At 42.9% G+C, this 23,466-nt stretch overlaps 2 protein-coding genes across 15 annotated transcripts in view; both read right to left on the bottom strand.

Moving 5' to 3' along the window:
• Nucleotides 1–13,730, bottom strand: part of PHLDB2 (pleckstrin homology like domain family B member 2) — a 235,000-nt gene extending 221,270 nt beyond the window's left edge. For 7 of the 13 annotated variants that reach the window (XM_037144305.2, XM_053663062.1, XM_037144309.2 and 4 more), the window contains exon 1: nt 13,469–13,729. The gene's annotated coding sequence lies outside the window, so the exon portion shown is untranslated. Of the gene's footprint in view, nt 1–13,468 lie in introns of all 13 variants that reach the window. The other 6 variants (XM_053663054.1, XM_053663055.1, XM_053663056.1 and 3 more) reach the window with 1 other exon arrangement.
• A 3,387-nt stretch (nt 13,731–17,117) lies between these two features.
• Nucleotides 17,118–23,466, bottom strand: part of PLCXD2 (phosphatidylinositol specific phospholipase C X domain containing 2) — a 48,614-nt gene continuing 42,265 nt past the window's right edge. For both annotated transcript variants that reach the window (XM_053663129.1, XM_053663128.1), the window contains exon 5: nt 17,118–23,079. In XM_053663129.1, the coding sequence (XP_053519104.1) occupies nt 22,920–23,079 (160 nt within the window). In that variant the 3' untranslated portion in view covers nt 17,118–22,919. The remainder of the gene's footprint in view (nt 23,080–23,466) is intronic.

Genomic DNA, 23,466 nt, shown 5'->3' with positions numbered 1-23,466 from the left:
AACTGCCTTATGACTCAGCGAGTCCACTTCTGGGTCTATATTTGAAGAAACCCCAAACACTATTTCAAAAGTATGTATGCATCTCTATGTTCATTGCAGCATTATTTATAAGAGCTGAGAAATGGAAGTAATCCAAGTGCCTATCAATAGATGAGGGGATAAAGAAGAGGCAGCACACATATACAATGCAATATTACTCGGTCATAAAAAAGAATGAAATCTTGCCATTTGAGGCAGTGTGAATGGACCTAGAGGGTACTTTGTGAAGTAAAGTAAGTCAGACAGAAAAAGACAAATGTCATATGATTTCACTTATGTATGGAATCTAAAGATCAAAATAAACAAACAAACAAAATGGAAATACATTAATCTCTATAGAGATCAGACTGATGGATGCCAGAGATGTGTGGAGTTGAACAGCTGGGTGAAAGGGTTAGGAAGTACAAATTGGTAGTTAAGTTACAAAATAGTGATGGGGGCGTAGAGTGCAGCAAAGAGAATGTAACCAATAATATTGTAATGACTATGTATGGTGCTGATGGGCACTGGAAATGTGTGTGGGGGGAAGTCTCTGATTACCTAACCCTATGCTGTGTACCTGAAACTAATGCAAAATAATGTTGAATGTAAATTGTAATTGAAAAATAAAAAATGAAGTATTATCCCAATGTTTAAACCTGCTTTTATTTTATTTTTACTGTGGCTAAAGAGCTTTTCATTTGATTATAGGTCATTTAATTTTCTTCTTTTGTGAATTGTCAGTTCAGTTTCTGCCCAATTTTCTCCTGGGATATTGCCATTAGCTGGTATGAATTTGTAAATATTCCTTATAAATGGTAATATTTTCCATGTTATTTATGTTGTAAACATACTTTCCAGGATCACTATTTCTATTTTTACCTTTGCTCATAATATTGGTAAAAGAAGTTTTAAATATTCATACAGTCAAATCTATTCTAGTTTACTTCTACATATTTTTTCCAGTGGATAAGAAAATGAAACCAGGATAAAAGTTGGTCCATTAGGCATTCAATAATCTTTTAGGTCAAACTTCAGGAAACAGGAACTGTTTAAGAGGTGAAAATTTTCACTTGCATACGAAATATTTACCTAAGCTAACTTACGAAGGATTTCTAGCCATGCTAGGTTGAAAGCTACTAAGCTTGCCCTTCTGGCTTGTATCCTGCTTAAAATGTGTGGCATTAAAGTCAGTGTTGGATTTGGATGTTAATGGAGGCTGTTGGGATGAGAGTTGAGTAGGTCAGCTCTATTTTTCAGCCCTGAGCTTTTTAATTGCTACCAGCTGCTGACATCAGAAGACAGTACTGTATTTCTCCAGTGTTTTGTTCTTTGTTCTTCATGTCTGTTTAAAGTTGCTCCCAGGATAACTGTAACTCAAGTCATAACTGAGTAGCGATCAGATTTATAACAAGACTGTCCACCAGGCAAAAGTCCCCAGAGTTTGCAAGAGCATGAGAGACGTGCAGGGAATGGTTCTAAATGAAGGCCCACATTTCAAGGGCTGTGAATTAGGCATAGGCTCTGATTCAGAGTAAAGTCTTAGCTCTTTCTGTTTCCACCAGTTAATGAGAAGGATCTCTCTGGCCCCTTCTATGACTTGCCTTCAAAACTTCCTCAGTCACACCTACTGCTACTGTCTTAATACTACTTTCGCCTCCTTAGGACATTCAGACGCATTCCTAAAAAGAAGTAGCCTTCTCTTCAAAATCTGAATTCTTAGAAAAGGAGGGATGCAAATGTTAATTTTTCTTTTAAAAACACCGCTTGGACCTGAGCCTCTCTGAAAGTCTTCCTCAGCATCCATCTATGACTTTCCTGGGCTGAGTTCAGTCGCTGTCGCCCTTGCAGCCTCACACAACGCTGCCTTGGCTCCTCACTGGTGTCTCTGCTCTGAGAGATGTGGGTCTTCCTTTGGGCGGAACTGAGATACTCATCTTTGTAGCACTTAGCACAGTGTCAAACATGTATTAGGCACTCTATAAATGTCTTTGTTTGGCCCTCTGTTAGAACAATGGAAAATATTTTATTCCAACATGCTATTATGAACTCGGCTTGGGGAAAGTGGAAATTAACCACTTCTGATATAAATGCATGTGAAAAATAGTAGTATCCCAGTTGAAGGCAATATTAGACAGGGATTCAAAGAGGAAAATGGTGACTCTTAGATAATCCCCTTAGGAGAATAGCAAAAGGTTCAGCATAGCTACACATGGTCAGAGGGGTTATTTGCAGAACAGAAAAGAAAAAAGTATGTTTGGAGACTGGGATAAACTCATAATGTAACCAAATAATGCCTACGCCACTGTGTTCATTGATAGGTTTACTTTAAATTTATGGGCTAATCTTACCTATAAGATCATGTAAAATAAAATAGTAATGGGATAAAAAATTTAGCTTGCCAAGAGTTACTTGAAGAGCCCTGGCTGGTATGGCTCAATGGATTGAGTGCTGGCCTGTGAACCAAACGGTTGCTGGTTCAATTCCCAGTCAGGGCACATGCCTGGGTAGTAGGCCGGGTCCCCTGTTGGGGGTGCACAAGAAGCAACCACACATTGCTGTTTCTCTCCTTCTCTTTCTCCCTCCCTTCTCCTCTCTCTAAAAATAAATAAATAAAATTAAAAAAAACCCAGTTACTTGAAGACATCTGAAATGTAGTATAATTGACCAACTGTGAAGTTTATTTTGGCATATCTAAAAAATTTTTTACATGCCAAAGATTCTTTTACATGCGAAAAGATAGTTTGCCTTTTCTAAAAATGATCAAAACATGTTGTGGTGATTTTAGAGAAAGGTGTATAATATCAACAGAAGTCTTTAAGGCCTATAATTAGGACAGTTATTTGCTAAATTAATTCTGGAAATTAAACAAGTGCCGAAGGTTTGTGTAACTCACACTCAGAAATAGTCCAGAAGAGATTTTTTTAAAGCAAAATTGATCAAATGTGTTTCTCATATCAAAATTATTCCTGTGCATTACACACACACATACACACACACATATACACACACAACCTATAAATTAGTTTTGTTCCACAGCATTTATAGCAAAACACTCGGTGCCCCAAAGTGCCTGAAGATTTATGGCACGAAAACACTGGTTCAAAATGCCACCTACCTACCTTTGGCTTGGTGAAAAATGGATTGTCAGGGACAGTCCTGCGTCTTCTGAGAAGCCCCTACTGGATATGCCTCTCCCCAGCTTTACTGTCTGGCAGAGTTTGGGTGCAGATGGCACACCTATGGGCTCCAACTCATGGGCCGAGGAAGACTGGGGGTAGGTGTACGTGTGGCCAGACAGCTACATGAAAGCTATATAGAAAAACAGAGTTCCCTATTGCCTCATGCTCTGAAAGGCTCTTTTTCCTGCTAGAAAACTGGCAAGCTGGAGAATCCAGTCCAGTATTAGAAATTCAGTTTAATTTAAGAAACAATGGTGTGCTCACTGTCTCTCTAGAAGAAGTCTTAAAGGTGCATCTGGCACTTGGTCATTTGGTCCTTAGCATTTGAGTACGTATGAGATTGTGCCATGTTTCAGCACCTTACCTGGTTTTTTAACTTTATTGGTGTACATTAAGATCTATATCTGAGTTAAGTTTGATCATTGATAATGATTGTTGGAATCATGGGCCATTTTAGTTCTCTGGTCTCATGAAGAGGTACTGCATGGTTGAAACATAAGCCTACCCTCTTCTTTTCCCACCTTAACTGAATATATATGATGGGTAATTCAAAAGTGACTTTTAGTGGTTGTTTGTTTTTGTGACCAGGAAGTGAGTATAGCCAATATAGTTGTATGCAGTATCAAGTGAACATTATGTATTAGGTTGCTCATCTCTCAAGAGACTAGTAAGCTGATTAGGTGTTAGGAATAAAGTGAATACTGAGAAGTGCAAAAACTCAGTAAGATTTTTTTAGTACAACAGAAAGTCATTTGAGGACCCTGTCAGGAAACCAGACTCTTCTTAAAGAATTCATGACATTCCTCCATCGCCCGGAAAATTACCAGTACCTCTTGGTGATAAAATTAATATTGTGTTTCTCTGTCTTGTATCTAAAAAGGGACAAAAATGGACAGTAAGGTGAGGCAGCCTCTGAATGTAACTGAGACATAAGACCATTTATGCTCAATGTCTTTCAGTGTTTTTCTTGTTGGATCAGAGGTTCCTGGCAGTGACTTGTGAGAGTAGTTCTTCACGGCCTGGGAGCTCCCTGGGAGCAGGTCTGGGGCGATCAGGTATACGGGGTGGGCCATGATGCTACACTTCTTACTGAAACTTTCAGTCATGCCTTGGCTCTTGGTGCAATGAGCAGTTTCCTCTGAGCAGTGTTGCCCTAGGCTGCTGACTGTCACGCACAGCAGCTGAGCATTATTCTTTCCTCTGTATGGGAATACAGCAGAAAGCAGTGAAATAACCCCAGAGGTGAACAACAACAAAAAGTCAACGCTTGGAATGGAATGGTGTCATTCTGTCAGTCATTCTGATGACCATTCATTTCTGTAGAATGTAGGGGGGAAGTCAGGGGAATCAGAGCCTCAGGGAAGATCCTTGGTGCATTCTTCTTCCTCCTTGTGCCTACTCTTCATTGCAAATAGCCTTTCATGAAGCTTACAAGAAGGGACATGAGAACGGGCAACCATTACCAACAACCTGGGTGAGTAACCCTGGGTGGGGCAGCTGAGGGGACTTGGGGGTGGGCAGGAGGACAGGGATGCTCTCGGGGTCCAAAGCAAACTTAAAGCCCCTCTGTGGTCCTTGACCAATGGTGTGTGAACTTCAGAGGAAGCACAGATCTGCCCCTCATCTCATTCTTCTACCTTTTGTTTATGTAACTGGAACTGCCCCCCCCCCCACAACACTCCCTCCTACCCTGCCAAGCTCATGCTGTTCCATCTGACTCACTGCCATGTTTCTGTAACCCTGGGCAAGTCATATCACCTCTAAGGGCTTCTGTTTATTTATAAGGGAGGATAATAGTCATGACTGCCTGCTGGCTGCAGCTTGAATTAGTGAAACGCAGGTGTGGCAGAGCTGGGTGTCAGTGCCAGCACCGCAGCTGGATGAGACAGCTCAGATGCGGTTCCTGCGTTTTTCCAGCTGAGTGGGCTCCTTCTCTAGAACAGACTGACGTCCAGCATCTCCAGTTTATAACAACCTCAAGGTTATGTTTCCGAGATCTCTTCGGCACTGTTTTATTCCCCCAAGGCCATTTACCTAAGAGATATGGATGATGGCTCTAAAGATAAAAACCATTGCTGTGTTTAATTTTTAAAAGAACTTTCTGATATTAACTTTTCTAGTTTTGCACAGAAGACAGATTATTACAACTGGAGTAGAACTTAAAAACAATGAAGCCACCTAGTCTCTATTTTGAAAAAGAGCAAATTGAGGCAAGGGTAGCTGACGTGACCTGCTCAGTGCTGTCGTGTGGCTGGCTGGCATGTGGCTAACAAAGCCATGACGTCCGCTTTGCTACGCCACTGGTACCCACAGCAGAAGAATAAGGAACTCTCATGCACAGTTCCTTCTGCATCTCAGGTTAAGGCTTCTAGTTTTTCAGTCACTCCTGGCAATTTTAAAAGTCACTTTGTATACTAAATTTACAGTCAATGATCAATTTATCACCACACATTAATATTTACTGAGAGCTTGTAATCTTCAGGGTATTGTATAAATAATTAAAAATACACACACACACAGGGGACTCTAAAGATACTGGTTAGTTCACCTGATAAGTGTAAAACTTTCAAGATTATTTAATCTTGTTTCAAAAATAGTGTCTAACATGTTTCTGGGAAAGAGTAGGCAGGTGACTATTGCAGAACTGAGGGTCACTCATCAAGAAATGTTTGTGGTTATTCACAGTGAGGCTACATCCTTTCTTGAAACTGAGTCACCACCATGAAATTTAAAAATTGGCACCAACTCACGGACCAAGGCCAGGGCAGAGCCAGGACGAGGATGTCTATTCTGGGTTGTGCTTTACGTTCTATCTGTTGGACAGCATGTTACCAATGTCCTATAATAATACTTCTTATCAGGGGCATTTCCACTTTACAGAGAGGAAGAAAATGAGGTGAATTTTGGTAGACAACAGTCAGGTTTGGGGAAGTCTAGCCTTTGGATCTTGCCTTTTTAAGATTCCTATCTGGCAAGCAGAGCTAAATTTTGTGGAGTAAATATATTTGAACTTGAAGGTTACATCTTCTTAGAATTGGTAGAATCTGATAGAGGTACCAGTTTTCCCTGGGTCATAGAGAAGCCTGCCATTTGCCATTCACTGTGACATCTCTGGTTGGGCCCTGGGTTTTCTCTTCCCTTGCAACCTGCTCACATACTCACTACAAGTTTTCAGCTTCTTACCTTGTGAAATCTCCTAACACCGTGGTAGGCTCCATGGGTGAAATCCATCATTACACAGAAGAGTTCCAGCTGGATGCACTATACAAGACTTATCTTAAGAAATGAAACCTTGGACTTCCAGCCAAGATGGAGGTGTAAGTAAACACATTGTGCCTCCTCGCACACCCAAAAGAAGGACAACAGTTTAAAAACAAAACCAAACCAGAACTGACAGAAAATCGAACTGTATGGAAGTCTGACAACCAAGGAGTTAAAGAAGACACATTCATCCAGACTGGTAGGAGGGGTGGAGTCAAGCAGCCAGTGGCCAAAAGACTGGGCAGACCCACATTTGCATGCAGATAAACCAGGTGAAAGTGGGTAGCAGGACATACCTCACAACCCAGGGACCCAGCGCAGGGAAATAAAGCCTCAAACCCCTGAGTGAAAACACCTGTGGAGGTTGAGACAGCAGTAGGAGAAACTCCCAGCCTCATAGGAGAGTTCATTTGAGAAACCCACAGGGGACTAGAATGTACACAACCCCCCTCACATGGGAATCAGCACCAGAAGGGCCCAGTTTGCTTGTGGGAAGCAGGGGAAGTGACTGAAATCTGGCAGTGAGCAGAGCAAGCACCATTGTTTTCTTTTGAACCCCTCCCCCACATAGAGCATCACAACTCAGTGACCTGTCTCTGAGCCCTGGTGAACACCTAGGGCTCTGCCCCTTACTACGTACATAAAGGCGTGACAAGACAAAAAAAGAAAAGATGGCCCAAACGAAAGAACAGATCAAAGCTCCAAAAAAAATACAACAAAGCAACGAAGAGATAGCCAACCTATCAGATGCACAGTTCAAAACACTAGTAATCAGGATGCTCACAGAATTGGTTGAACTTGCTCACAAATTAGATGAAAAAATGAAGGCTATGCTAAGTGAAATAAAGGAAAATGTACAGGGAACCAATAGTGATGGGAAGGAAACTGGGACTCAAATCAATAGAATGGACCAGAAGGAAGAAAGAAACATCCAACCAGAACAGAATGAAGAAACAAGAATTCAAAAAAAAAATGAGTAGAGGCTTAGGAAACTTCAGGACATCTTTAAACGTTTCAACATCTGAATTATAGGGGTACCTGAAGGAGAAGAGGGAGAGCAACAAGTGGAAAACTTATTTGAAGAAATAATAAAGGAGAACTTCCCCAATCTGGCAAAGGAAATAGACTTCCAGGAAGTCCAGGAAGCTCAGAGAGTCCCAAAGAAGTTGGACCCAAGGAAGCACACACCAAGGCACATCATACTTACACTACCCAAGATTAAAATGAAGGAGAGAATCCTAGAATCAGCAGGAGAAAAAGAGGCAGTTACCTACAAAGGAGTTCCCACCAGACTGTCAGCTGATTTCTCAAGAGACCTTACAGGCAAGAAGGGGCTGGAAAGAAGTATTCCAAGTCATGAAATCCAAAGAGCTACATCCAAGATTGCTCTATCAAGCAAAGCTTTCATTTAGAATGGAAGGGCAGATAAAGCTCTTCTTAGATAAGGTCAAATTAAAGGAGTTTATCATCACCAAGCCCTTAGTATATGAATGTGAAAGGGATTTATCTAAGAATAAGAAGATTCAAGATATGCATGGTAAAATGACAACAAACTCACAATTATTAACAACCATGCCTAAAATAAAAACAAAAACAAACTAAGCAAACAACTAGAACAGAAACAGAACCATAGAAATAAAGATCACATGGAGGGTTATCAACAGGGGAGTGGGAGGAGGAGAGGGGGGAAAAGGTACAGAGAATAAGTAGCACAGATAGTAGGTAGAAAATAGATAGGGGGAAGGTAAGAATAGTATAGGAAATGTATAAGTCAAAGAACTTACATGTACAACTGATGGATATGAACTAAAGTGGGGGAATGTGGGTGGGAGAGGGTGTGCAGGGTGGAGGTGAGTGAAGAGGGGGAAATGGGACAACTGTAATAAAGTAATCAATAAAATATATATTTCTAAAAAGGAATGAAACCTTGAGCTGTAGCTGGTGTGTCTCAGTGGATTAAGTGCTGGCCCGCAAATCAAAGGGTCACCGGTTCAATTCCAGTAAGGGCACATGCCTGGGTTGTGGTCCAGGTCCCTGGTAGGTGACATGTAAGAGTCAACTACACATTGATGTTTATCTCCCTCTCTCTCTCTTCCCCTCTCTAAATTTTTTTTTAAATGAAACCTTGAAAACAATCCAGCAACGACAAAAAAGAGTTCTATCTAGAGTTCTCTTCAGGAAGTATTTTTTGTATTGTTTTGGCTTTACAAAGAAATTACTAAGCTTTGTGGGGGTTACCTACAGTGCACAGTGAAACTGCCAATTCAGACTGTTTGAGTCCCACCCTCCACGTTCAGAGGTCTTATGTAAAAACAATTTCATTTTCATTTTGCTTTCTGGGAACCCCTCCAAGGGACAGTGAATTGCCAGTTTTTTGTGACCTTCAGTTTTTTAACTGCTCTCATGGGAAACTTGACCTTGGAACTGTAGAGAGAAGGTGAACAATTTTCAGTTTGGTGAGGGACAGGAGCACAAGTCCTTTTCTTTCTGTGTGCTCATAGTCCAGAGTCTATGGGTTCTCCTGTACCTCCGAGTTCACAGAAATGAGGAAAAAATGTGCAATGCAGGTGCACACTAACCCCAAAGTAAGGATGCAAACAACAAGGATGTCATATGGGATGGAGATTCAGGCAGCCAGCCAGGAATGGCTCCCAGTGAAGCATTAGGAGTGAGAAACGCTTAGTGCCCTCTAGGTGCACAGCTGATGCAGGGCTCAGTGCTCCTCAGAGCATGTTAGGACTGAGATGGAATTCACAGGCACCAAAATTGCCCCTGTAACTTCAGTCAGTTTCTGTAAGGATTGGGCCACACCCATGATGGATTCCCAATCTGTGAGAGAACTTCCTTAGGTGTCCTACAGTTTGGTGACTGGTTGGTCCACGAGACCTCTGTTTGGTTATAGAGTTAACCAAGAGAGCGTTCGTGTCTATCAGGGTGCTGCAGGGGTCTCTTTAATGCCAACCCGTGCATCCTGTCCCACAGGCATGCGACATAGCAGAGAAGAGTGGTTTCTTATTTTTCTTGCAGCAAGAATTCCTTCAATATCTTACTTAGCTCATGGGAATGTGGGCTTGAAAGACTTTTATCTTTAAAGCAGATTTTATTAAGTAGCTATTAGTGTCTTCATTTTCATTACTCAATGAAAATGGTCAGAGTAACAACATCACTCACGTTACCCACAAATCCCATTACCTATGGGACTTGCTGGCTGAGTGATGTTGAGAAGGGTGCTCATCTTGATGGCGTCTCAGGTTCCTTATCTGAAAAGATACCATCTGAAAACGACACTCCCCTTACAGGGTTGCTAGAAAGGTTAAATAAAACCATATGGGAATGTTTTGGCCTTGTTAGCTTTCTCAGAGACAGAAATTTGACAGCAAAAATAAACTTGTGAAAAATCCTGGCAAAATATATATTTGTTTCTATGTTACATTAAAATCAAATAAACAAATAAAACAATGTCTATAAACCAGAAGGTAAGAATAATTTTCCCTCACAGCTTCAGAAAAAGATCAAATTGCTGACCTATGAGTAATTGTTACTGTGTGAATGTGTGTGCGTAGTATGCTTGTGTGTATGTGTGTTTTGTGGTAACTTTCCTGGATGAGACAAAAATTACTGTGAAGCTAAGTTTTATGTTTGTACAGGATCAAGAACACCTGCAGAGGAGGTAATAAATATATACTTTAGGACCCACACAAATAATCTAGAAAGCACTCCTTACCCTTTTTCACTTAGAATACAAACAGCATAGATAGTGCTGGTTGGTAATTTTTCCCAGAACAGAGTGCTAAAGAATGTGAGCTTTGGAGTCCAAAAGACTCCAAGTCAAATTTCACCTCATCTTCCCAGTGCTGTGGTTTGGACAGTGGCATAAAATTGATCTAGGAGTTAAATGAAAAAATGTAGGTGAAAAGGCAGTAGCTCCTTTTCTGGTCATAACAAATACTGGATAAAGGTAAAATGTTGTTATGAGCCCTTGTATTTCAGCTTCATTTTTTCCTCTTTATGCTAAAAAGGACAGCATGTGCATAAAGTTCACGCAGGGTCAGCAGCTTAGAAAAAGGGACTCAGTGCACTTGGTGGTGATGCAATCCTTGTCCGTAATGCCTTCGCTATCATACTCTTAGGTATGTGTGAGGCAGGTCAGTAAAAAAAAAAAAGAAACCATTTGTTCAGAAATCTTTAGCCAACTACATTTCACATGGTACTTCTTTATCTTGATTTTGTGAATGCTCAGGAATTGTGACTGCTTTGAAATTTCTGCCAGGCAGCTAATGGGATTGGATCGAGAGGGAAACTGGGGTTGGGGAGCAGAGGAAGGCTTGTTTCTGCACATTACTCATTTACCTCTTAGATGACACCAACAAGCTGTCTGGACTCTAAGCTAACATGGGTCTGGTTGGGTTTCAGGTACTAGAAACTATGATACAATAGTATGTTGATGTCTCCTTTTGCCTTTTGCCTTCTTCTGCTCAAGTCCCTTGGATTTAGAGGAGTGTATATTAGCTTAGGTGAAAGGAAATAGCAATTGAATTCTTTAGTTCCCAGGTAAGGCCTGGGATGGTGTCATTTCTTTTCCTGGAAGCAGTTCAGATGTTCATTGTACTTTAGTTGGGCTCAGAGATTTGAGTCTCTGGAATATAAGGAGGTAGAGATCTAGCCTGAAAACTGCCTGGGTTTACTTAGAAAATACGCCCGATTATTAGGTAGACTCCAGTGACCGCCAGCCCTAGGAACACTCTCTGTTGTCCCCCGTCTGTTCCTCCCCCTGCCTGCTCTCAAAGAAGGTCAAGTCTAGTGCAATGCTGATCTTTCTGTGATAGCGGCACCCAGCTGGTCTGGGCATGACACATCCAAGGGTATGGCACATACCTAAGAGTATGATAGCAAAGGCATTAGGAACAGGGATTGCATCACCAAGTGCACTGAGTCCCTTTTTCTAAGCTGCTGACCCTGCGTGAACTTCATGCACATGCTGTCCTTTTCAGAATAAAGGTGAAAAAATGAAGCTGAAATACAAGGAGGGCTCATAACAACATTTTACCTTTACCCAGTGCTCAGGTATGGCCCATCCAAGGGCCAAGATGAGAACCTCTGACTTTGTTAGTCGGCCTCACTTTCCTCAGTGAACCCCCATCCCAATTTATGCTTCTTCATGCGCTCACCTCCACGACTGCCTGGGAACAGCAGCAGACTGAGCGTGAGGCAGGGCTGAGGAGAGTCCCGGTGCAGCCTCCGACTAACTGCAAACTTGGGCAAATTAATTAACTTGTAGTTTCTAACTTCCTAATATGTAAAAGGAAGAATATCTATCTAGTCTAGTCACACTCAAGTATAATCTTCCTCCTCTCTCACTTAATATCCAATTTTCATGAAATGGGTAGAAAGACTGAACGTACTCTCCGAGGTCACCAGTGTTTTGGTCTTGAGCCAGATGCTGCAGAGAAAGAACTGGTAAGACCCGAGTGTCTGTCCCCAGGGGGCCTGAAATATTGCATGAGACTCTGGCCAATGTATCTGAATGTCCTGACACCCTTTCCCCTCTTCAACACCACCTCCATCACTTGCATTATCTACAGACATTCTCTGGAAACCGGCCAGAGAGGACTTCGTGTCTTCACAGAAATCTACCAGTTTTCCATAACCCTCCACCACATTCCTGGAGTTAGCTGCAGACTCAACATCTTACCCGGCGTTCGTGCCTTTGCCACACTGTGTGCTGGCCTCAGCTCACCTCTAGTTAACTGCCTGAGCCACGTAAAAATTCCAGCCACAAACCTCACCAAAGGGGATTCACTTCAGTTTTATAAATGATTGACTAAATTAGTGCCAATCATTACCTCGTCTAATACATGGGCCAAGCCCTTCCCGGAAGAGAATTCAGAAAAAGAGGACTTCCCTATCGCCAGGCTTCTAGTAATTAAAAGAGCCAGAAATGATTGCACAGACCTGACAAGCAGATACGGTGACAATATGACAACATTTCTAGAAAAGTTATATTCAGATCTAAAGAAGAGTGGATAATGTTCATTAAAAATAATGTATTTCCAGACTGCGTAGGCTGGAAGGAAAAACTCATGTTTTTTGATAATTACTTAATAATCTTTTCCTCCTCAAAAATCACTTAATAGCTTTTCCTATAGTTCGTTTATTCCTTTTCTATAGCCCCCCACTGGTAGAGAGAGCTCCTCCAAAGCCACAGGCTCTTATGTCCCAGGTGATACGAGGTATCCAGTTGTTTGTTTATTGTGGAGATGGGAGGATTCCTGTGGCATTCACTACTCCTCAGATAAAACTTCACTCTGCGCAGAACAGAATATGGGCTAGAGCGTCAGAGAAGGGTGTCTGCTATGTTGCCTCGTGTCCATTCTATAGAGAGACTCAGTCAGGCACGGGCTTCAGTGGTTCTGCATCAAGGGGAGGAAAACAGCCCTGAGTCAGTAAATGATTGACCTGCTGCCCGGGCTGATAAGCTTGGGTAAACAGGCTTGATTTTGCTCCAGCAGCTTCAAGACTTTTAACTCCCTAGGTTCCAAAGGGGAAAAATGCATAGGCCTGCCTGAGGGATCCTATCATTTTAAGCTGACAGCCCTCTGTGGAGTGTCCCTCAGAAATATATGTAAACTGTCCTCTTTGGTATATCTTGAGAGAGGAAAGAATTCATACAAGCAAAATTCTGGAACAAAGCCACGTTCTGCAGAACCCAGATGATAGAAAAATTTAAATAAATCACAAATATAATTTTTATAATGAAAGATAAAATACTCTGCAAGCTTTTGAACAGTTTTGTAGAACAACAATTGTCAAAGATGAGACATGGAAGAAAAATAGAGCCCACTTCCAGGACATGCTGTTGGACAAATGACTGAATTCTCCCTACACAGCCACATCTAACACATTCATTCCCTCGGTAGACCGTTGTTGGACACTCTGGCTACAAGGCCAGGAAAAATGCTTGTTTTCTGATCATGGGAGAAGGGCCTGTGACCAGACAGATCACCTACCTTGATTGCTGAATTCAGCTGAAAGTCTTCTCTCAGCTTCCTTCTTGACTTAGTAGTGATACCCCAGGACTATTCCAGTCCTTGCTGAAGAGTTTGGGACGTTGGGAAGAAGCATCCACACTGGGCTTCTACTTTTCTCCAAAATTTTCCACAAAATTGAGGTGTTCTCCTCTGTTTTCTTTCCTGCTTTCTCTGGCTCTGGCAGACAGTGGTCACGGGCAGTGACTTGCTTGCAGCCAGGTATGTTGACAGATGTGAAGGAGGGAGCCTGCGCTGGTCTCAGCTGCCTGGTCTGGCCAATCATCGCACAGCAGGTCAGGCCCTCAGTCTTGCTCAAATCTGACCAGAGAGCTTGGTGACAAAAATAGAGAGCAGAACCAAGGGAGGCAGAGAGCAGGGTCTCTTAGCCACTGACTAACCAGAAAATAAATTTCCTTGCAGTTGGGTCTGTGATGTAGGTAAGTATACAGGACTAAATTCCCTTTCATTTTATTCCTTTCGATTTCAGCACTCTCAGAAGGGGATTTGGAGGCGACTTTATCAAACCTCACTTTTTGTAACAAGGTTTCTTCTATTGGATTCCTGTCTGGCGAGAATCACCTGAAGTTCCTTGAACAACTACGGCTGCCATTTTTTGTGAGTGCATTATATATGTTAGGCATCTTATTTGTATTATCATGAATTTTCATAATAACATCCATTTTATGGATCAGGGAGCAGAGGCTTAAAGGGATAATGGTCATGCAACTAGGCGCTAAAGCTAGGATTCAAGCTCAAGTCTGCTCAGAAATCAGTACCAGTATGGGATGATTTTTCCATGATTTACTCTGTGGTAGGCTGAATAAAAGCCCCCAAAGATGTCCATGTCCTAATCCCCAGAACATGAGAATATGTTACCTTACACGGTAAAAGATAGTGTAATGTGATGAAGTGAAGGCTTTTGAGATGGGAGACTACCCTGAACTGTTCAGGTGGGCCCAGTGGATCCTGGATGTCCTCTTAAGAGATTAGAATCAAAGATGATGTGATGGGAGAGGCCGAGTCAGAGGGAGGCGGGAGATGCTACGCTGTTTTACGCTGCGCTGCTTTAAGGGTGGAGGAAAGGGCTGCAAGCCAGGGAAGGTGGCTTCTGGAAGCTGAAAATGCATGGAAATGGACCTTCCTCCAGAGGTTCTGGAAGAAACCCAGCTCTGCAGGCCCAGTTTAGACTTCTGGAAAGGTAATACACGCGTGTTATTGTAAGCCACAGAATTTGTGATAATTTGTTGTATCTGCAATAGCAAACTGATAATACACCCACTGGCAGAAACACTCTTCATGGTGAGCTCACTCTCTCACATCTATTTTATGTAGGAACACGCTTTATTCAGCCAAGCTCTCCATTCTTATAATGGCAGCTCATGGGTTCCAGCTTTTCCCTGCCCATTGGGCACTCAGGGGTCCGGAAATGATGGGAAAGGACGCTGGGAAGGGACTCAGAGCCCAGACTCTATTCCCAGCTCTGCATTGGACAGTCAGTCTGGCTTTCAGTTTTCTCTCCTGTGACGTTAGTGCCGGGCAAATGTACTTTGGCCCCTACCTCATCTAAAATCATAAGAATCTAAAACCTCAGTTATATAACAATTTGAAAACATTTGAAAATACTCCTGCCACTTCGCTCTCTTTCTTTTCCAAGCTCAATCTCCCAAGTTTCTCATGTGATGTAAGTTCTGGACCCTTCACGCTCCTAGTTGCCCTTCCGTAAGAAGGCGCCGGGCACCCACTTCCTCTGAGGCGTGTACTCAGATCTGCACGCAGGGCTGAGACACCTGCCCCCATCTGCCAGGTGCCTGGTTTCTTGGGCTCTGCCACCACCCTCTCCTGCTTGAGCCCTTCTCATGATCCCTTAGGATTTGGCTTAGGTAGTTCCTTTTTATCTTATTCTATCCAACCTTGCTTCTTAAATAAGGACATCTATAGTCAATAAATAAATGTCTTAACTTATTGTTTTTAACAGGAAGGACTGCAGCTTTCTAGTGCTGATTAGTCCTCTCTGCTCACTTACCAACATGTACATGATCATTCTCACAGGCACTTGAAAAGCAGTGGTTTACAATTTTTTAAGATCATAGATTTCTTTAAGAATCTGATGAAAGTTCTGAAGCCTCTTCCAGAAAAAAAAAGTGTACATATATCTAAAATTTTGTGTGTCATTTCAGGGCATTCTGGCCTCCTAAAGTAGTCCACTAACCCCTCTGTTGTGCGGCAAATTAGTTCTATGCCCACAAGTTGTTGGTGAGAGCAGCTTTGGCAAAGGCAAGCCAACATCTTCTTTCAGATCTCCTTGTAATTCATGGAAGCCTATGGATGGGACTCTCTGAGCCTGGATTGGGCTAATACCCAGTGAGGGTCCGGGCAGGAAAGTCTTTAGGCTAAAAAGCAGAGAAGTTCTCAGGTTCAACAAAGAATACCTTTCAGTGGCCTCCTTTTGCAACAAGAGCTCTACTCCTTAGAGGTTTTCTCCATGGAATAAACCCTGTGCTTTGGACACTAGGACCCTTTAGATTAAAGCCATCTGCTTGCCTAGGGCTTCTCAAAATCACGTGATGCCACCAGACAGAGGCTGACACTTGTGTCCCGCTTCCCCACCCATGCTGTCCCAAAACACTGCCCAGCTGTGCAAACACCCTGGTCTGACCAGCACTTTTGTGTTACTGGCGCTGGTCCAGGCCATCCTGGGCGAGGCCTGAGGCACGCAGGCTTTGGCCATGGTCCCTCCCTGTGCCCTCCCATCCTCTCCGAGAAGGAACGTTTTTAAGTCTTAAAAATCATAACACTCCTCTGGTCATAGTGAGCAGATTTGTAGAGGTGCAAACAAAGAGGCATACTGCTGAGTAAGAAGAATGAATTCCTTTGGGGGAAAAAAAAAAACACCACGACAAAAATCCATGATATTCAGGCGCCTTCACCTCAGGGATTCACAGGAAAGCCATCGCTTTCCAAGCTCAGAAATGGGGTTTGCTCTCTGCATTCCACGTGAACCCGGGAGCGGTCTGTGCGACTGAGGGATGCCGCAGCTCTCTCCCGCTGCGCTGTTTAAGCTGCAGCTCAGGACAAGGTCAGGAGAGGATGATCTGAGTGTGGACTTCCGCAGGAAACGTGAAGAAAGTTCCGTTAGGAAAAAATGCAATACAAAGTGATAATAAATGTTAGCTGGAAACTATTGTCTTTTCTGTATTTGCTAGATAAACAAGGGCTAGAGAGGTTTCATCACTGGGCGAAGACACACCTTTTGTGTAATCAGAATGGGTGAGTGGTTAACGGTATTAATGTTATTCAAGGATCTGGCCATCTTCGGCCCCACACTACCACGCGTACCACCTGTGGCACGAGTTGCACTCTCTGAGCAGTGTGTGTCTGGTCCAGTGATTTTTCAACTTTCCCTTTCACTGTCTGAACTGATCTGCTTTGTCTTACATTACTGAAATTAATGTTTGCTAAATCCTTCACTGCTAACCACAGTCAGCCGTGTGGAAGGGTTGTGCTGGGTGCTATTTGGAGGCGAAGGGTGCACAGTTCCCACCCGTACTATTAAGATGAATAGTTACTCTTGAGTATTTATATGGCCAATAATAAAATGTGCAGACAAACAAAGGAGAAGTGTCTGCTCAAGTTTCGTATTTATTACTAGATTTAAGCTTATTTAGGTAGTTCAAATCAAATACAAGAAAAGACATCATATCATCATATCTATTGAACTTTTTCACAGTTAAAATGAGGTAATCTGGCATTATTAAACTTCAGTTTGAATTAAGCAGTATGACTCAGGTCACAAGACAGAAATAGAGAGATATATTTGAATCATTATTTCCTAGAGGAAGGAAGCCAAGTAAAATGTACACGAATACGATAATTATGCCACCAAATACATTTCAGCATATCAAGTGGCATATATGTAAAAATTGAATTCTAACCTTAAAATTGGTATAATTTACTATTATTTTACTGAATGTAGCAAACAGCATGCATTGGAATATAAAACAAGCAAAGAGGACAAAATATAATATCTAACAGAGCGTTTTCAGATTCACACACCCTCCAAATTTACCAAGACATATTTTCACTATGACACTCTGTATGCAGTAGTCCAACCTCACTCAAGGTTTTGCTTTTCATGGTTTCAGTCATCCATGGTCAACAACAGTCGAAAAAAATGTCAGATTCCAGAAATAAACAATTGATAAGTTTTAAATCGTGCAGTTCTGAGTAGCACAATGAAATCTCGAGCCGCGCTGCTCCATCCAGCCCCGGACGACTCCTCCCTTTGCCCAGGGTCTCCGCGCTGCATACACACTGCCTGCCCAGGACTCATGTAGCAGCTTTCCAGGTTCTCAGATTGACTGTCGCAGCACCGCAGTGCTTGTGTTCGGGGCACCCTTATTTTAGTAAATAATGGCCCCAAAGTGCAAGAGTAGTCATGCTGGCAATTCAGATACGCCAAAGGGAAGCCATAAAGTGCTTTCTTTAGGTGAAAAGGTATGTGCATATAGGAAAAAACATAGCATATATAGGGTTCATTATTGTTACTATCCACAGTTTGAGGCATCCACTGGGGGATCTTGCAACATATCCTCTGCAGATGAGAGGGGACTACTGTATTTTTAAAATGCTAATCAGTGAAGTATTACAGTTGGCATGTACACTATATTTATGCATATACAATATAACAATGCATACACAGTCTGTATGTAATTAGTATTAACTGGGGTATACTAATTAACTGGGGTATAAATTAGTAAGTATAATAGCAGCAAAATACCACTGCCTCTAGAATATGACTAAGATTTATCATGTTGCTATTATAGATTCATGACTAAGTGTTATTAGTGCTATAAACTAATAACAAATGTAAAACTGCAAATGTCCAAAGCTATCAAAGGCCTATTTGACTTTTCAAAGTGCTGTGCTTCTGGTTGGGCTCAAAGGTTATGCCAAGCCCCTGATATGTGACTGAAGTACTGGCCCCGAGTTCTGGGCTCCGATCAGGTATAGTTCTAGTGGTTGGGTGGGGGTGGGGAGGGGCGCCGAATCATGCATTTGAGAAGAGTAAGGAGCAAAGACCACTCTGAAAAGAGCGTGTTTAGTCATCATTGAATGTATGTGCCTTTTACTGGAAGTTCTGTCAGCGTCCTGTAATCAACAGTCCTCAGCAGATGACAAAGGATGGCCAGGAGACAAGAGGAGAAAGTGGTATTCTCTGAAGGAGATGAGAAGGAACGAGATGGAGAATATCTCTAGACTACTGATGAGTTGCCTCGACCATGGGATTGAATTGACAATGTCTAACGGGGCGCCTTTGAGAAATGTAGCTAAGTAGCATTTCTCCCCACATGCCACACGAGGAAGAATCACAACTGTACAACCCCATTAATATAAGGGATTTAACCTCACCCCTGGGGGACCTGATATTTTGAGGAGCTACTTGACCAAGGTTTGCAAAACAGCACTAAAGCAGCGGATTGAATCTGTGTTCCAGATGAAAGAACCAAGGCAGATCTAGCCCGGATCACTCTGTTGCCCAGCCAGGGGAGAGGGTCCCATGGCTGTGCCTCACACGTTAGCCAGTTTCGCTTAGCAGAACCTCAGGGTAAACATCCGCAGTCAGCCAATAAAGGACACCACAGAACTTCCTCTGTGTTGTGAACGGATTCTGTCAGACGGTCTGGATTTGTGCAGCCCTTTTGCTTCCCAGGAAAGCAGGTGGCTTCATTTCAGTCTTCAGCCCTTCAGTTTTTCCACCGCTTTGTACTAAGCCTTCTGGCTGGGTTGCAATAATGGCTCAATGGGGAGTACTTTCTTATAGTAAAATTCAGAAGAACAAAAACAGAAAATCCTGACTCACCACAAAGCCACATTGAATTCCAGAATGTCCCACTATATTCCTCTTGAACAGAAACTTAAACTTCGTGACATGAATTTGAGGTCATAAAAGAATAACTAGGACTCTGAAGATTGATCATTCCCTGGACCCAGGTCTTGTGCTTTTCTTGAAGTTTATATAAAATCCTGCCTTTAAGCTGTGATAGTGATTCTCAAAAATGCAGGGGTCGGGACTCAAAACTAAGAAAAGTAATTAAATGTAATTACTAGAGAGTCCGACACAGCAGAAACATATTTTTTTTTTGCGCGACCCTTTTAGACTTGCCATTAATTTAAAATTTTAATCCTCAATAATTTATCGTTTTACCCATTCTATCTTGACTTCTCTCTCTATTCCTAAGAATATCTTCTGTACCATGCAGCTGCAGTGGTGCCCCTGATGGGCTCCAAGTTCAAGCCTTTCAACACTGCTTTGATCTGACTGAAACCTGTAACGGTCCCCGGTGCCGTGATGCCATGGAAACACGGGAGCGCACAAGAAACTCAGTCCGCTTTTTCGAACAGCCATGGCCCTGAATACTATGGTCTTCTTTTGGATCAATCAAGTAGCTTTTCAGCTGATCTTGAAGCTAAGTCTGAGCAAATATGATAACACCATTTGATTTGAAAGGCGCCCAGAACTTTTGAGAATCAGCGCTATGGCTGGGTCACCACTTTCACTGCTGGCGGTTGCAGAGCAAGTCACAGACCCAGAGCCTACTTCCCTCCATCTGGTCACTGAGTCTCTCTGCTTGGCTTTATGTCAAGGGGCAGAATGCACACATTCCTTATAATATGTTGAGTAACTCTTTTGGGGGTAGAAATCTTGCTAATTGAAGGGTGTTTATCAGGGTGAACTGTGAATAACCCTCCTCCTATCTCCTAGAACTCCTGCACAGAATTTCAAAATGCAAGCCAGGCTGGCCATCCAGAGCGGCAGGAAGGATCAAGCACCTGTGCTCACCACGCACAACAGGACTCTGTGCACATGACCTTGGTACCACTGTCTGTGCTTTTTGTGTCGTGTTCAATGACTTTTATCATGCAGACACTGAGGTCCACTTACATGGTACAACCCAAGTGCAACTATATATTTCAAAACTAAAGGGAAAAATCAAGTAAACATTTCACTGAACAGTCAGCAGCCCTTGAGTGTCACTGGTATCCTGCACAGATACCTGTCACACACCTGGCCTCATAGCACCAAACACCTGGACAAAGCTGAGGCTCAAATAAAACAGAGAAGAAGAATTCTCCTCTTGCCTCCTTATCTCTTTGCCAAGTAACACGGGGTTATAGAAGGGAAGTGGTCTAGTCCTTAGTAATTGACTATGAATTAAAAACAAGGCCAAAAGAAAGCAATAACAACAAATAAAACCCTGAGGGTAGGCCAGGGATTTCAGAGCTTGTCACTGGACTTTAATACCAGAAGTGAAGGAAAATTGAGAAGTGAGGGCACTCACTTCCTTACTCCTTTTCACAAAAGGCCCTAAAGAACTTGATGATAAAACCCCAGCAACCTCTTTGAAGAGGGGTTCAAATGCAAGGAAAGGAAAAGTTACACCAGATTTTCCCAGAGGCATTTGTGTTGTGACCTCCTCCAGCTGCGGAAGCTAAAGGGCAGGGCTTAAATTACTTCACAGAGAGTAAAGGCTGGAAGACCGATAGTTGGGGCTGTGCACGGGCTTCCAGTAGCTCCTCTAGTGCACCCCCGCCCCCGCCCCAGCAATGAGCATCGAAAAACAGAAACGAGGAACTGCTGGGATGAGGCCCAATAATCTTTAGACATGCACGCACCCACCCAGGATGCTGTGTTTACCTTTTCTCCTAAGAATCCAGAAGCTAAGTCCTGCTTATGGATTCTCGGACAGTTCTTGGAGCACTGAAGAGCACACATTCCCATGCCCAGTTTTGTTTCTGGCTGCTTCCTTTTCGATCCTCTTTTGGAGGATCTTCCTCAAGAACTGAGAGTTTTTCTTGACCCAGTTTATCCTCTGCCCTGGGGCGTGGCTTGGGAGTGGCTTCCCAGATCTGGACCACACTCACACAAGAACACTGCCCGCCCTCCTGGCTGAGGGAGTGGGACATCCACAGCGGAGTCACAGGTCACTCACAGTCCTGAGCGGCAATGGTCCTGTTAAGGGATGAAGACCATAGCAGCATCGGGCCTGGGCAAGAAAGTTCAGGAAGCTCCTTTGTGAGTGCTCTTGAGGTAAAAAGCACTGAAGATACTTAATCTATAAAATAAATAAATAAATAAATAAATAAATAAATAAAACACAAGAGGGCCCTTTATAGATAAGCACCTCTTATCAATAAAAGAACACCCCCTCTCGAGTTTCAAAGTCCTCATGCAGTGGATTAGTAAGCTTTAAACAACCTGCAGAAAGGAGCACAATCAGGACATGAACTGGAAAATTTCCAACACTGGGTATTTCTCGCTTGATGACACACGAGTCCCCGTGACTGTCCCCGAGGTAGTCTTGTTTTCAAGGAGTTACAGAACGGCTCCACAGCCCCTGGGAGCACCCTCCTGACACCCATTGCACTTTCCCACGCCTCTTGTGTCTGTGTCCACGGTGTCACAGACCCTTAGGCGTTCTGCCCCGCAGAGCAGACTTGAGTCCAAGGCAGACAACAAAGAAATGCAATTCCAAGATCTGGCTTGGAAGACTGCACTCCAAAGAAGACTTTGCCAAAATGATGCAGGTGCTTACCTGGCAGCCATTTTGGGAGAAGCTACAGAATTAAATACATAACAAAACCTGATGTGCAACAAACATGCATGTCTCTCTGTTGTTGGGCCCCACGCTGAAAGGATCTCTCATCCTTGCTCCTTTCATTTTTAAGAAAGGGCCAAGAAAAGAGAAAGGGATCAATGCTTTAAAACTGGGAAACACATTTCTGACACTGAGGACACTATACAGTATTTATCTAAAGAATAAATTGACCAGTTGCCAAGCACGAGCTATGCAAGAACAACTTGTGGCTGAAATACCTCAGTGATAAATGTCTAACTCTCTGAGGAAAGAAGGGGTGACCTTCAACATGTCTAGAGAGAACTGGTGCCTGGCCCTTTCTACCCTCGAAGGCCAAGCTTGATGTTAGAGCTGCCCATGGGGCAGTCTACACCCACAAGGAGCCACTCTTTTGACCAGGAATGTTTTTCTCGTTCCGTTTCCTCACCAACTCAAACAGAGCACCCTGGAAGACAATAGGGAACTAGGCCTATTAGGGCACATTCAACACCCCAACGGTTCTTGGAGACTCCATTTCCACATTACGTTCAACATCATCACCCATCGAGGAGATCCTGGCCTTGAGCTCATGAAGCATGCTTTCTTCCCACAGACTTATTTTTCAAAAGTCTCATTGGGAAAAATGCAATTAAACGGACTGTAATTTTATCCAAATGGCCGTGTGAGGAGGGGGCAAAACACCCTCCTCCTCTTACTCACTCCACCATCACTGTCCAGGGGCCATCCTAACAGAAAACCCTTCAGACCTCCAGCTGGATCAACAAATTCAACATGAAGATAAAGAAAAAGTTAAATCAGCATTTAGCGAAAGCTCTATCCTCCAGTAGGAGGTCGTTCAATTCAATGACAGTTGTGGCAAAGTCCACCAGGTCCACGAAGTCAGACGTGATGATGTTGACACCCGTGGCCCCGGGCTTCTGAGCTTTCACCCAGTCCAGGATGGCAGGAAGATTCCTACACAGCGGAGTGTTGGGGGGAGAGAGAACAGAGAGCGGAGGTTAGCCAGAAATGGAAATCAAACATTTCCCTTAGGGTAACAAAAGTGTGCCGATAACAGCGTGAGCACCCAGAAGTTTGTCCTCATAGCCTTCTTGTCCTTCTGGGACAAAGCGCTGTCTACCCCGCAGAGGATGGTACTTCAGGGTTGCTGTGTTGGCAGAGAGATTATTTGCCTCAAGCCCCAAAGAGATGCAGGAGAACAGGATCTTAAAAACTAATATCAAAAGCCTAATGATTAATAGGTTCTTTATTTTTTATCGTAAAAAGTTTCAAGAACATTACAATACTGAAATTTACAGTAAGTATATCCACCATCTAAGTTTCACCAGTAATGTCTTACTG

The sequence above is a fragment of the Artibeus jamaicensis genome, unplaced genomic scaffold (genome assembly GCF_021234435.1).
Source record: "Artibeus jamaicensis isolate MK-2021 breed Jamaican fruit bat unplaced genomic scaffold, CSHL_Jam_final contig_3126, whole genome shotgun sequence".
In the NCBI taxonomy this organism is placed as follows: domain Eukaryota; kingdom Metazoa; phylum Chordata; class Mammalia; order Chiroptera; family Phyllostomidae; genus Artibeus; species Artibeus jamaicensis.
This window is presented reverse-complemented; position numbering and strand designations above follow the sequence as displayed.